We start from the raw sequence: 15,016 nt of genomic DNA on the forward strand, positions 1-15,016 counted from the left end.
TATATAGATAAATATATTATATACACAAGAAGAATTTGTTGTAAAATAGTAATAGCAGTTGGGCCGAATGGCCTCTGTACTATACTGAGCTGTACTGTACATTCAATGTAAAATATACATAACTATATAATTCTATTATATATTATATTATACTACATATTCAAGAATGTATTATTGTTGTCAAATAAGGAATTCAGCGGAAAATCTTTACCCGGATGGGCCGAATGGCCTGCTTCTGTAACGGGTTGCATTCTATGTAATATTTATGTGAAGATATATTATGTTGCATTATACTTACAAGAAGTAGTTGTTGTAAAATAGTAATAGCAGTCGGGCCGAATGGCCTCTCTACTGTGCTGTACTGTACATTCGATGTTACAAATATATAAATGTATTATTTAAATATATATTGTATCATATTTTCTACTCCAGAAGTTGTTGTCAAATAAGAAATTCAGGGGAACTTCTTTACCCAGATGGGCTGAATGGCCTGTTTCTGTGCCGTGCTGTATTCTATGTAAAACATATATAAAGATATGTACGGGGTTAAATTCGATAACCCCCGAATCCGGGCGCGGGGGTCGATTAACCCCCACGTGATTAACCTGCACCCGGTCATTGAGATTCAGAAAGCCCGTGAGATTGGTGCTGCCTGGTGATTTACCTGATTCCTGGGAACAGTCTCACCAGCAGGGGGGCCCCGATATTGTGTGAGTAGTTAACACCTCTTAAAGGCAGGCTGCAACTCTTAAAGGCGGGCTTCACCTCACAAAGTCAAACATTTGATTCAGATACAAACCTCCGGGGTCAATCCTTCTCGTATAGTTTTGATTGACAGCTTCTTTTGAATTCAACAGAGGACTGCTTAAAATGACTGGCTCCCAGTTACTGTTTTGAAGGCATTCATCAGCCTGTCTTTTTCAGACTGGTGAGTCTGTTTGGAATCTCTGAGAATGTTAATCAAGTCGACAGTTTCCATAGTTTGTGGGAAAAAGACAACAAAGAACCAGGATGTTCGAAAGTTCGGTCATAGTTTCGTATAGTATTTGTGAATTATTTATTATTTTCTTTTCCAATAAGGATCTGGTTGAGCTTTATTGTAAAACTGTGTCTTACTGCTACTATTCTATTCATTCTCTTACTGTTTCATCAATTTGTTTGGCAGTTAAAGTCTAAAACAAGGTCGAGTGTAGTGTGAATCTGTCACCCTCTGAAGAGCAGGCACTATTAGGCACTGGATAGAACGAGTGGGCTGAGATAATCTGAAGGGGTTTCACTGTTCATTACCTGAAGCCCTTCAAATGTTACATTGATAACAGGACAAGTGGAAACAATGAGACATTGGGAGTGAAGCCTCACCTAACAGAGGAGCTGCTTTTTCAAGCTTAGAAACACAACTGATTATAAATCAGCAAAATGTAATTTCATTAACGGAGGCAAAAAGGCAACGATCTCTGAACTGTCGCCACTATCTGAAAAACACAGACATTTTACTGATTGGGGAATAATGATCTTGTTCAAAACATACAAATTACAATTCAATACTATTTTTTAAAAAAAAATAACGATCTGATATAAAGCATTCTCCAACCAAACAAAACCACCAACAATCCCCAGGATATTCAGAGATTATGTGATTGGGCAAAATTGTGGCAAATGGAGTTCAATGTGGGGAAATGTGAGGTCATCCACTTCGGATCTAAGATAGATCAGAGAGTTTTCTAAATGGTGAGGAGCTCGGAACTGTGGAGGAGCAGAGAGTTTTACTGGTCCAAGTGCAGAAATCATTAAAAGCAAGTGGACAGTTACAAAAATAATTAAAAAGACTAATAGAATGTCGGCCTTTATTTCTCGAGGGCTGGAATATATCGGTGTGGAAGTTATGTTCCAGCTGTACAGAGCTCTGGTTAGAGCCCATCTGGAGGACTGCATTCAGTTCTGGGCACTGCACCTCAGGAAGGATATATTGGCCTTGGAGGGCGTGCAGCGCATATTCACCAGAATGATATCGGGGCTAAATGGGTTAAATTATGAGGACAGGTTGAATAGACAAGGCTTGTATTCCCCTGAATATAGAAGATTAAGGGGTGATCTAATTGAGAATCCAGAACAAGGGAGCAGAACATTAAAATCAGAGCGGGGTCGTTCAGGGTGATGTCAGGAAACACTTCTTCATACAAAGGGTGGTGGAAATCTGGAACTCTCTCCTCCAAAAGTCTGTTGAGGCGGGGGGTCAATACGAAATTTCAAAACAGAGATTGATAGATTTTTGTTGGGCAAGGGTATTAAGGATTAAGGAACCAAGGCGGGTAAATGGAGTTAAGATACAGATAAGCCATGATCTAATTGAATGGCGGAACAGGCTCAAGGAGCTGAATTGTCTACTCCTGTTCCAATATAACAGGATCGTGGGGCTGAATTGTCTACTCCTGTCCCTATGTGACAGGCTCGTGGGGCTGAATTGCCTCCTCTTGTTCCTATGTAACATGCTCGAGGGGCTGAATGGACTCCTCCTTTTCCAGTCAAACAGGCTGGAAGGGCTTAATGGCCTAGTCCTATTCCAGTTAATAGGCTCGAGGTGCTGAATTGCCTTCAGTTCCCGTATAACATGCTCGAAGGGCTGAATGCCCTCCTCCTGTTCCTATACAACAGGCTTAAGGGGCTGATTGGCCTCCAGTTCCGGTGCAAAGGGCTCCAGGGGCTGCATAGCATCCTCCTGTTCCTACTTAACATGCTCGAGCGGATGAATGGTGTCCCGTTCCTGTATAACAGGCTCGAAGGGCTGAATAGCCTCCTCCTCTGCCAGTGCAACAGGCTCGAGGGGTTTAATGGCCTTGTCCTTTTCCAGGGTAATACGCTCGAGGTGCTGAATGGCCTTCAGTTCCCATATAACATGCTCAAGGGCATGAATTGCCTCCTCCTGTTGCTATCTGACAAGTTTGAGGAGTTGATTGGCCTTCAGTTCCTGCAGAACAGTCTTGAACGGCTGAATAGCCTCCTCCTTTTCCAATGTAACAGGTTTGAGGGACTGATCGGCCTCTAGTAACAGTGGAACGGGCTTGAGGGGCTGAATGGCCTCCTCCTCTTCCTGTGTAACAGCCTTCAGGGGATGAATGACCTCCTCCTGTAACTGTGCAACAAGCTCGAGGGGCTGAATGGACTTCTCCTGTTCCTATCCAACAGCCTTGAGGTGCTTGCCGCTATTTCGTCCAAGATGGCTGCGGTAATCGCCGCCATTTTATCCAAGATTGCCGCCGTGCTTGAATACAAATTGTTGTTGTTGTATTAGTTGTTGTGATGGTGGTCTAAATACAAAGACTGCCACCCTGGGAGCACTCTGGGGATCTGGGTGCACTCTGCGATCCCTGGGTGCACTCTGGGATGACTGGGTGCACTCTGGGTTCAGTCAAGAGTCACTGGGACATTCTGGGGTCAATGTGGTATCACCGCGGACAATCTGCAGCAATTTTCTTCAAGATGGCCGCCATACTTGCCGCCATTTTGTCCAAGGGTGTCCACCGAACCTGCCGCCATTTCATCCAAAATGGGATCACTCTGGGGTGACTTGGTTTAATTCGAGATCCCTGGGTGCACTTTCGAATGACTCTGGGGTTACTGGGTTCATTCTGGGATCACTCTGGGGTGACTGGGAGGAGTCTGAGTTGACTGGGTGTAAGCTGGGAGCCCTGGGAGCATTCTCGGATTACTTTGCGGTGACTGGGTGCATTATGGGATCAATCTGGGTTGACTGGATGCACTCTGGAACCCCTGGGCGAACTTTGGGATGAATCCATGGTGATAGGGTGCATTCTGGGATCACTGGGTCCACTCTGGAATAAATCTGGGGTGACTGGGTGCACTCTTAGATGCCTGGGAGAACTCTGGGATCACTCTGGGATCAATCTGGGGTGACTGGGTGCACGTTGGGCTGCCTGCGTGCGTTCTGGGATCACTCAGGAGTGACTGGTTGCACTCTGGGCTCCCTGCGTGCAATCTGGGATCACTATGGGGTGATTGGGTGCACCCTGGTATCCCTGTGTGAAAATAGCGATGACTCTGAGGTGACTGGGTGCATTCTGGTGTACTGAGGGTGTCACTGGGACATTCTGGTGTCACTGTGGGATCACTTGGGACACTCTGCTGCTTACTTGCCCACATTTTGTTCAAGAATGCCGTCGTACGTGCGGCCATTTTGTCCAAGTTAGTCACCATGCTTGCCGCCATTTTTCCAAGATGGCCACCAGACATGCCGCCGTTTTGTCCAAGATGGCTGCCACACTTGTGACCAATTTGTCCAAGATGGCGACCGTACTTGCCGCCATGCTGACCGTGTGTAAATACACATACATATATCATATATACAGATATATGATATATATATATATATATCAAAAATACAAGTTTTTGTTGTCGTAGTAATTGTTGTCGTGGTGGTCTAAATATAAAGACTGCCACTCTGGGATCACTCTGGTGTGACTCGGCGCACTCCGGGATCACTGGGTGTAATCTGGGGTCCCTGGGTGCGCTCAGGAGTCCCTTGCAGCACTCTGGGATCACTCTGGGTTGATAGGGTGCATTCTGGAATCCCTGGGTGCACCCTAGGTTCACTCTGGGGTGACTGGGTGCATTCTGGGATCACTGGGTGCACTCTGGGTTCACTGTGGGATCACTGGGACATTGTGGGGTCACTGCGATATCACTGGGGACACTCTGCGCGGTACTTGCCGCTATTTTGTCCAAGGTAGCTATCGGACGAATGCAAGTTGTTGTTGTTGAAGTAGTGGTAGTTGTTGTGATGGTGGTCTAAATATAAAGATTGCCAGTTTTGGATCCCTCTAGGGAGACCTGTGCCTCCCCCAGAGGAGGCCGACCGAGACCTTCTTCCCTGAAGGGGACTTATGGAGGCCTCCCCCAGAGGAGACCGACCGTGGCCTCCTCAACAGGCTGCACCCAAACAGGGCCCACGAGAGTTCGGTCTGTTTATTGCCCTGTGGTTTAATTTCCTCTCTGGGCCCTGGTTTTGGGGCCTCGGTTTAACATGTTCCTGTTCGATTGTGACCGTTGTGATTTAACCAGGTTAAAGCCTGGGGTTAAAGTAGCCCGGCCTGCAATGTTATACAAACACGTTAACCCAGTGTGAGACAAACAGGGGCCGAGAGGAGATTAACGTCGGAAACGTGAACCACTGGACAGGCTGATAGGGTTTGTTATAATTTCAAAAAGATGCTTGTGTTTCGGGGAGATGAGACAACTCTGAGGGGACAAAGCGGCCATTTGAGGGGTTTTGATGGAGTAAATAAGGAGAAACTGTTTCCAGTGGCAGGGGGTCGGTAACCAGAGGACACAGATTCAAAATAATTGTCAAAAGATACAGAGGTGACATGAGGAAGGATTATATTTTATGCAGCGAGATGTAATGATCTGCAATTCAATAGTAACTTTCAAAAGGGAATTAGAGAATTACTAGAAAAGGAAAAATGTGTTGGCCACGGGGAAAGATCAGGGTAATGGGACCATCTGGTTAGCTTTTTAAAAGAGCCGACACCGGCACGATGGGCCGAATGGCTTCCCTTTGTGATGTATCATTCTGTGATTTTGCGGCGGGTTCCCGGCGGCCATTTTGGGGCAGGTGCATGGCGGCCATTTTGCGTTGCATGTCGGGAGGCCAGATTGTGGGGTCCCAGCTGAGCTCTTTTGCTCACAGTCCCTCTCACCATTTTGTGTAAATTGCATATCCAGCCTTCCGAGTAAGAGCCCTCCCCCCGACATACACACACACACACACACACACACACTGTTCACTGGACCAAACAGAGGAATGGAATTTCCAGGATCCTTCATTCAATATTTTAGAACACGAACACCATCAAAAAAAGAGACCAGGCCTGAGGTGAAGTAAACTGTGGAGTTTTATTAACACAGCACACAGACAACAACTTACATTTATATTGCACCGTTATAGTAATAAAACGACACAGGGCGCTTCACAGGAGCTATTCATGTGACACCGAGCCACACAATGAGGTATTAGGACAAGTTACCAAAAGCTTGGGAAAAGAGGCAGGTTTTCAGGAGCGACGTAAAGGAGGAGAGAGAGGCGGAGAGGTTTAGGAAGGAAATTCCAGAGATAAGGGCGCAGGCAGCTGAAGGCACGGCCGCCAATGGTGGAGCAAAAGGAGTGGGGGATTTGAATGAGGCCAGAATTGGAGCAGCGTGGAGATTTTGGATGGTTTTAGGGACACTTGTTGCACAGTCTGACAACTCATTGGGAGGGACTCACTCTGTACAGAGGGACAAATGTTACCCTGGGCCCTTCCTGACTGTACAATGACCCAGTGTCCCACTGCAGCCCAGACTGAGCCCCACCCTGGGCCCTTCCTGTCTGTACATTGAGCCAGTGTCCCACTGCAGCCCAGACTGAGCCCCACCCTGGGCCCTTCCTGTCTGTACATTGACCCAGTGTCCCACTGCAGCCCAGACTGAGCCCCACCCTGGGCCCTTCCTGTCTGTACATTGACCCAGTGTCCCACTGCAGCCCAGACTGAGCCCCACCCTGGGCCCTTCCTGTCTGTACATTGACCCTGTGTCCCACTGCAGCCCAGACTGAGCCCCACCCTGGGCCCTTCCTGTCTGTACATTGACCCAGTGCCCCATTGGGGACCATCCAGCCCCGGATATCCGGCAGAATCAGCGCTGTGGGACCGGGTGACTGAGTCTCGTGACCCTGTCGCTGGGCCTCTGACGTCACAATGGGAGACGACGCTCGCTCAGCTCGAGCTGGAAACCGTTAAAGGGCCGTTCGGATTTAAACCTGGAGCGCGGCCGGTTAAAGGGGAGGGACAGAGAATCGGCCAAAAATGTTCATATCATGAGACCAGGAATGGTAATAAATTGAAATGTTCATATCATGAGACCAGTAATGGTTATAAATTGAAATGTTCATATAATGCGACCAGGAATGGTTGTCAATTGAAATGTTCATATCATGAGACCAGGAATCGTTATAAATTGAAATGTTCATATAATGCGACCAGGAATGGTTATAAATTGAAATGTTCATATCATGAGACCAGGAATCGTTATAAATTGAAATGTTCATATAATGAGACCAGGAATGGTTATAAATTGAAATGTTCATATAATGAGACCAGGAATGGTTATAAATTGAAATGTTCATATAATGAGACCAGGAATGGTTATCAATTGAAATGTTCATACTCCCACTCTCAGTCCGCGTCTGGATTCCCGCAGTGACTCCAGCTGATTCTTCCCGTTTGAACTGAACTGATTCCCCCACAGCCTGAAGCAGATTAAAGATTGAACAGGAAATGAACAGATTGAACAACAGTGTAAATAACAGGGAGACTGGTGTTAATATATCATTAATAATTACAGACAAATATTACACATACAAAGCACTGAATCCCATTGATATTTTATTTATTACATTAAATATTAACACAAACACTCACCCGATCCACTCCAGACTCCTGCGGGTCAATGTGAGGGAGCGGAGAGCGGGGGCAGATCGGTCTGTGAAGGAGTTTGATCCCATGGTTAGAACCGTCAGTGACCGGTTTGTACTGAGAGCGGAGACGAGATCATCGGTACAAGAATCTGTGAGACCCACATTGGACAGACTGGGGATCAGAGAGAGAGAAACAACAGGAATCAGAGTAAATTCCCAGTGTTTATTGTGTTACGATTACTCACACTGACATTAATGTACCGTGTGAGACATCCAGTTATTAAAACACAATCTCACACAGTGTGATACTTACTCCAGTTCCTGTATTTTACAGTCCGGGTTCCTCAGAGCCGCAGTCAGTAGTTTCACTCCTGAATCTCCCAGTTTATTATCACTCAGGTTCAGAACCGTCAGTGAACGGTTTGTACTAAGAGCGGAGGAGAGATCCTCGGTGCAAGAATCTGTGAGACCATTATTCCATAACCTTGAGATCAGGCGGAGAGAGAGAAATAGAGGAATCAGAGAAAATCCCTAGTATTTATTGTATTATTATTACTCACACTGATATTAATGTCCCGCGTTAGACATCCAGTTATTATAAACAAAATCTCACACAGTCTGATACTTACTCCAGTTTCTGTATTTTACAGTCCGGGTTCCTCAGAGCCGCAGATAGTAGTTTCACTCCTGAATCTCCCAGTTTATTTTTACTCAGGTCCAGAACCGTCAGTGACCGGTTTGTACTGAGAGCGGAGACTAGATCCTTGGTACAAGAATCTGTGAGATCGTTGGCCCGTAACCTGGAACTCAGAGAGAGAGAGAGAGAGACAGAGACGAGCAGAGATAATCGGAATCAAAGTAAATTTCCTGTATTTATTTGTATTATTATTACTTGTACTGACATTAATGTTCAGTGTTAGACATCCAGTTATTATAAACACAATCTCACACAGTCTGATACTTACCACAATGTCTGTATTTTACAGTCCGGTTTCCTCAGAGCCGCAGACAGTAGTTTCACGCCTGAATCTCCCACTTTATTATTACTCAGGTCCAGAACCGTCAGTGACCGGTTTGTACTGAGAGCGGAGGAGAGATCCTTGGTACAAGAAGCTGTGAGATCGTTATCACATAACCTGGAGATCAGAGAGAGGAGAGAGACGAGCAGAGATGAAAAGAATCAGAGTAAATTCCCAGTATTTATTTGTATTATTATTACTTACACTGACATTAATAACACCATTACTGATAATAATAATAATATGCAGTGTTAGACATCCAGTTATTATAAACACAGTCTCACAGTCTGCTACTTACTCCAGTTCCTGTATTTTACAGTCCGGGTTCCTCAGAGCCGCAGACAGTAGTTTCACTCCTGAATCTCCCAGTTTATTATTACTCAGGTTCAGAACCGTCAGTGAACGGTTTGTACTGAGAGCGGAGGAGAGATCCACGGTACAAGAAGCTGTGAGATCGTTCGCCCATAACCTGGAGATCAGAGAGAGGAGAGAGACGAGCAGAGATAACAGGAATCAGAGTAAGTTTCCAGTATTTATTTGTATTATTATTACTTATACTGACATTAATGTACCGTGTTAGACATCCAGGTATTATAAACACAATCTCACACAGTCTGATACTTACTGCAGTTTCTGTATTTTAGAGTCCGGGTTTCTCAGAGCCGTAGACAGTAGTTTCACTCCTGAATCTCCCAGTTTATTTCTCCCCAGTCTGAACACAAACAGACAGAGAGTGAGAAACAAACTGAACCCAATCCCCGATCTGACAATTTTTCTCTGATGTTACAGGAAATACGAAAACTCTTCAGGAAATTAATAACCAGATTTCCCTGTCACTGACAATGAATCTCACTGTGTCCACCGACCATATATTCAGGGACTGTCTGGAAATGTATTTATTAAATAAAGTGCTGTCTGTGTGAAGCCTTTAAATGTCCCTCAGTCCTGATGATCAGAATTACCCTCCTGGAGCACAGTGACCAGTCCCGTCATGTTTGGGGAAACTTGTCGCATTTCTGCTGTTTCTCAAATCCGAGATTTTCTGCGAATGCGGCGATTTTCCCCGAATTAAATGATAAAGCGGTGATTACCTGTGCTTTATGCAGTATTATATTAATCTGTATAATATCTCGGGGTGAGTTATATTGTGAAACGGCGTGAACTGTTGGTGCGAAATCCGTCCCCCAGGATTTTATATAACAAGGAGAGTTCATTCTGTCCTGTGACAAGTTTTAAAGTTTCCTGTATTCCTCGTTTATCGGGGAGGGGAGTGTCTCACTTTATTCCCATTAAACCGGCTCTACATTTATTTCAGGTGTAACGGGCCCGACATTTAATGGGGAATTTTCTGAAGTTCCCTCCCCGAGCGGGGCCTCACACACGGAGCAGATTATGGGAAATTCCCGGGTTCACTGCCACTGGTTAACCCAGGATCCTCCCGCTGTGTGTGAGGCCCCACCGCTGGCCGGTGTGTGTCTGAACTCCTGGGCTAATACCCCACATCCCGTTAGGTTGGAAGCTTTTTACCGGCAAATTTTAGATTCCAAATCCCACTGAAGTGCCGGCCTGGATTATTGAGCGAGGGGCCTGAATCCACGACCTTCTGACTCAGAGGCACGAGTGCTGCCAGCTGGGTGAAGAGATGGTGGATGTATTGGAGAGTGTGAAGGGCTGTGTCATTGATGAGTTAAGATAACGGACCGTCGTCCTGCGGGGAAAGCTCAGCCCGCCCACTGGCGGTTGACTGCCCGAAAGCTGTGTTTTGCTCTTTGTTACTGAATGTTTGGTGTTTCTGCTTCCCTCTCCTGCACACGTTGACAGTCCGGTGACTGTCACTTGCCCCCACACCTCGGTAAGAGGGCGGGATGCCCAGTCACACAGATTGCGACAGTTAGTGTCGGTCTACGTGTAAGTAACAGTGAGAAGGAGCCTCTTCAATGGATGTATCTCAGGGAGTGAGAAAAACAGCAATCAATATCATTTACTGCAATTAAATTATCAGACTCTTTCAGTGGCCTGTATTTACTGATCCAATAAAGACTGTAAAATCCCCACTTGTTCACAAGGATCCATTTTAGATTCTCCAGTCCTTAGGGAATTACTAACCGATCCTCTTATCATTTGTCATATTTGTGTTGAATCTGCTTCTCTCTGGTTTAACTGAACTGTTTGTTTCCCTTCATTACGGAGCAACAACACAATCCCTGACTGTTCCACAATTGGCCGAACAGTTAGAGGCAAATAAACAGTTACCTCAACACCTGGCATCTGTGTAGTACGGGTCCCAGCCGCTGGAGTCCTTCACATTGAATGGAGCAGTTCTCCAGGTCGAGTTCTTTTATTGTGTCACAGAGTTCAATGACGTGAGACAGCACCGCGCAGTCAATCGGGGTCAGTAGCAATTCACTAAATGTAAGTATTTCCACAGATCCCACTGTGACACGGGCCAGTGTTTGATTCTGAGACTCAAACAGGTAGTGGAATGTGTTCAGGAGGTTCCTTTTACCAGTTTCACTCGCTATGTTTCCAATCCCTCCTTCAACCTTCTCCTTCACCCAGTCAATCACTCCACAGATTGTTTGATGAAGAAATGGACCCAGAAACTCCTCCAGGGGCCGAGCTGACTGTGAGGAGGAGAGACCAACAACAAAACGGACAAATATCTCAAATCGCCCATCATCCTTGCTGTGGGCTTCACTGAGGAGTTTCCCGATGTCCCCAGGATCTGGAGTCAGGAATTGTGCGAGTGCAGCTACAAACTCTTGGATGGTGAGGTGCGGGAATGTGTAAACCACACTCTGGGCAGAACCATCTCTCTCCAAAAGTTCCATCATGAACCCAGACAGGAACTGGGAAGGTTGAAGATTGTACTTGATCAAATCTCCATTTGTAAACACAATCTTCTTCTCGGAGACTCCTGTGTAGGCCATCTCACCGATCTTCAGTAACACATCACGGGGGGATTCAATCTCTCGGCCATGGTTTTTCAGAATGTTGTAAATATAGTAGGAATATAGTTGGGTGATGGTCTTGGGAACTCGCTGGTGTTTCCTGTCTCTTTGTGTGAAGAAGGGACCCAGTGACAGACCGAGGATCCAGCAGTAGGAAGGGTTGTAACACATGGTGTACAGGATCTCGTTCTCCTCCACATGTTTGAAAACAGCTGCTGCCACCGACTGATCTTCAAACAACTTGTTGAAATATTCCTTCCGTTCTTCACCAACAAATCCCAGGATTTCAGCCCAGACACTGATCTCAGCCTTTTCCAATAAATGTAATGCAGTGGGGCGGCTGGTCACGAGCACTGAACATCCTGGGAGCAGCTTGTGCTGTATTAAACTGTACACAATGTCAGACACTTCACACCAGTCTTCAGGATCTGTGCACATGTACTGAGGTTCTGTATTTCTCCGATTGTCAGCAAAATCGATGGTGTCCTTGAATTCATCTAAACCATCGAATATAAACAGTAATCTCTCTGGGTTCTTCCAGAGATCTCCCAGAATATTCCCAAAGTAAGGATACAGATCCAGTATCAGATTCCTCAGGTTTATTCTACAGTTAATCGCGTTCAAATCCCGGAATTTAAAACTGAAAACAAATTGAAATTGTGGGTATATTTTCCCAGTGGCCCAGTCATAAACAATCTTTTGTACCATTGTTGTTTTTCCAATCCCCGCGACTCCGCTCACTGCTGCTGAACTCCAAGAACTGGATCCCTGGAAGAAACCCTTCATTTTCCGGAACAAACTGCCTCTCCTGGAAAAACTTCTGTGGTACAATTGATTAATTCGGATTTTTTCCAGTTCTCTCCGGAGGTGTTTCTCTCTCCACTCTTCATGGTCTCGGCCTCTTGCCAGCAGTTCATGTTCTACAAGTGTCCGATCTCGAACAGTAGAAATGACCGTTAGTTCAGTGTATAGAGTGACCAGCTGGAAAATCTTAACCTTCTCCTTTATTAGGATCGTGTTCACTCTCAGTGTTTCAGTTTGGACCCGGAGTGTTTCCTTGTGTTTCTGTTGAACATCTTCAATTAGAACAGTCAGAAAGTGGTTCTCAATGTTATTTGCATTGACATAAAAAGAACTTCTCAATATCACTTTACTATTCAGTAAAATGTTCCGAGATTGAATTCACAGATTCAATAGAGGTGCGAGCAGGAAATTAAACTCAGTTACAGAAAACCTTGAAAGTGAATAATAATTGAGAAAAGTTTCAAATCCTCACTTGATTCTAATATTTACTGAACATGGAGATTTCTGTGAAGGTGATATTTTCTCTCTGATGATTTATACTATCAGCCCTGCGCTGTATCATGGACATTCCATTCCAAATCCAAACGTGATTCTGGTTATACAAAACTAGAGGTTCTGGTGGAATAATTTATGAAACCGTCAGTGTTGCTCACCCTCTGCGGAAATGGGAAATAGATTATTCTGCGCATTGAGAGTGGGACAGACCGTGAATGGTCAGAAGTTCTGCGGTTATTGTATCAGGTCTTAGGCAGGTTATCTGGGATATTGTGGGCACTGGGAGAGGGACAGACTGTGAATGGACAGAAGTCCCACTCTTTAATCTCGGTGGTGAGGAAGCTTTTAGAAACGCGAATCGGGTAGGTTATCTGGGGTATTACCTGTACTTCTATAATCAACTGATCACAGATAAAGATTACTGCCATTTTGAAGACACAGAGGGGAATCAGAAAGATGGTGTAAGGTATTCGGAGTTCAAGTTGCCTGATTGGCGAGAGGGCTTGATGTATTTTGTTTGGGCAAGAGACTTCGATATTGAAATGTTTCAATGAAATTCCCAACATCAGTTAGGATATGAGAACATAAGAAATAGGAACAGGAGTAGGCCATACGGCCCCTCGAGCCTGCTCCACCATTCATTAAGGTCATGGCTGATCGACCTCAAATACACTTTCCCGCCCTATCCCAATCTCCATTGATTCGTTAGTGTCCAAAGAACTAACCATCTCAGTCTTGAATATACTCGTCGGAAACAGGAAACAGGCTCACATCAACAAAATAATTAATAACGGAGAAGGGAGGGAAGTCAGGGTCATTTTCTCTCCCAAAGGGCCCGAGAGCCTGGCAAGGACACTAAAGAGGCAGTGTAAGTGGGGTCAAGAGATAATCGGACGTGTTTCTGTGGATACACTGAGAGGAGGGGTAGGTGGGGTCATCTCTCTAACAGGGACAGGCTTATTTGTGTCAAATGGCCTTTTCCTGTCTCTCATCATTCTCCTGTTATATTGTGTTTCAGAAATTGTGAACAATTTTTCAGCAGTTTTTCACCAACATTGAATGTGTTTTTCGAACAGTCCTGTCATATCACCGATTAGAATTAGAATTAGAACTACTGCCCACATCACTCAGTGTAATGTTAGAGCAGAAAACATTCACAGTTCATTTCAACTCTTCTCCCAATAATGATACTCCGTTATTTCATTTTGATCTGAATTTACTACAATGCAGGTTTGGGAAATTACAAATCTGTTTCCATTAGTCATTACATTGGACCTAAAAAGACCCCTGAGATAAAGGACTATTCTTGGAGTGGAATAAGTTCTCCCTTTCTCTGCCATTAGGAAGCCAACCCATAACTTCCGAATTACCCTGAACATTGTCTTTCCCTTACATTTCTCCACGGATTGATGATCTGTTGTGTGAACATTTGTACATCGTCTCAGATCAGATCGAACACTTTGTCTCATTCTGTGCTGTGAAATGAAAACATTTTTAATGTTTCGCATTTCTCCACCTATTTCCCTACACTTGATGGTGTGTCAGATTTCTAGGGGAGCAGATAACCCATAGCATCCTTCTCAAGGCAACGCTCTTTATTTGAGAGCCCAGAACGTTATGGCGGCACTTCGGTATCCTGCCAGTTGGGTGTGGGGGTTTCACATTGTATCAGGATCCTGCCAGGAGTGTATGGGGATGCACAGTGTATCAGAATACTGCCAGGTGTGTATGGGCATTCACAGTGTATCAGGATACTGCCAGGTGTGAATGGGGATTTCACAGTGTATCAGAATCCTGCCAGGTGTGTATGGGGATTCACAGTGTATCAGGATCCTGTCCGGTGTGTGTGGGGGTTCACAGTTTATCAGGATCCTGCCAGATGTGTATCGGGATTCACAGTGTATCAGAATCCTGCCAGGTGTGTATGGGGATTCACAGTGTATCAGGATCCTGCCCGGTGTGTGTGGGGGTTCACAGTTTATCAGGATCCTGCCATATGTGTATCGGGATTCACAGTGTATCAGGATCCTGCCAGTTGTGTGTGGGGATTCACAGTGTATCAGGATCCTGCCAGGTGTGTATGGGGATTCACAGTGTATCAGGATCCTGCCTGATGTGTATCTGGATTCACAGTGTATCAGGATCCTGCCAGATGTGTATGGGGATTCACAGTTTATCGTGATATTGTCAGGTGTGTGTGTGGATTCACAGTGTATCAGGATCCTGCCAGGTGTGTATGGGGATTCATAGTGTATCAGGATCCTGCCAGGTGTGTATGG

General features: G+C 45.3%; 1 protein-coding gene across 1 annotated transcript; it reads right to left on the reverse strand.

Annotated features, from left to right (window-relative positions):
- Positions 1-5,891: 5,891 nt before the first annotated feature.
- Positions 5,892-14,174, reverse strand: LOC137313354 (NACHT, LRR and PYD domains-containing protein 3-like). Its single transcript, XM_067979479.1, has 9 exons — positions 14,131-14,174; positions 10,741-12,591; positions 9,113-9,199; positions 8,786-8,956; positions 8,434-8,604; positions 8,098-8,268; positions 7,782-7,952; positions 7,473-7,640; positions 5,892-7,300 (listed from the first exon to the last, which is right to left on the reverse strand). The coding sequence occupies exons 1-9, from the start codon at positions 14,172-14,174 to the stop codon at positions 7,213-7,215; spliced, it is 2,922 nt and encodes a 973-aa protein (XP_067835580.1). The 3' UTR covers positions 5,892-7,212.
- Between the last annotated feature and the right edge of the window lie 842 nt (positions 14,175-15,016).

This window comes from Heptranchias perlo, unplaced genomic scaffold (genome assembly GCF_035084215.1).
Source record: "Heptranchias perlo isolate sHepPer1 unplaced genomic scaffold, sHepPer1.hap1 HAP1_SCAFFOLD_47, whole genome shotgun sequence".
Classification (NCBI taxonomy): domain Eukaryota; kingdom Metazoa; phylum Chordata; class Chondrichthyes; order Hexanchiformes; family Hexanchidae; genus Heptranchias; species Heptranchias perlo.

What these genes read in the sequence shown, in the direction of transcription:
- LOC137313354 (XM_067979479.1), bottom strand. Translation starts at nt 14,174, where the DNA reads ATGTACAAATGTTCACACAACAGATCATCAATCCGTGGAGAAAT. An exon ending in TGTAAAATACAGACATTGTG is followed by an intron (nt 8,269 to 8,433) that starts GTAAGTATCAGA and finishes TCTGAGTTCCAG; the next exon opens with GTTACGGGCCAACGATCTCA. An exon ending in TGTAAAATACAGGAACTGGA is followed by an intron (nt 7,641 to 7,781) that starts GTAAGTATCACA and finishes TCTGATCCCCAG; the next exon opens with TCTGTCCAATGTGGGTCTCA.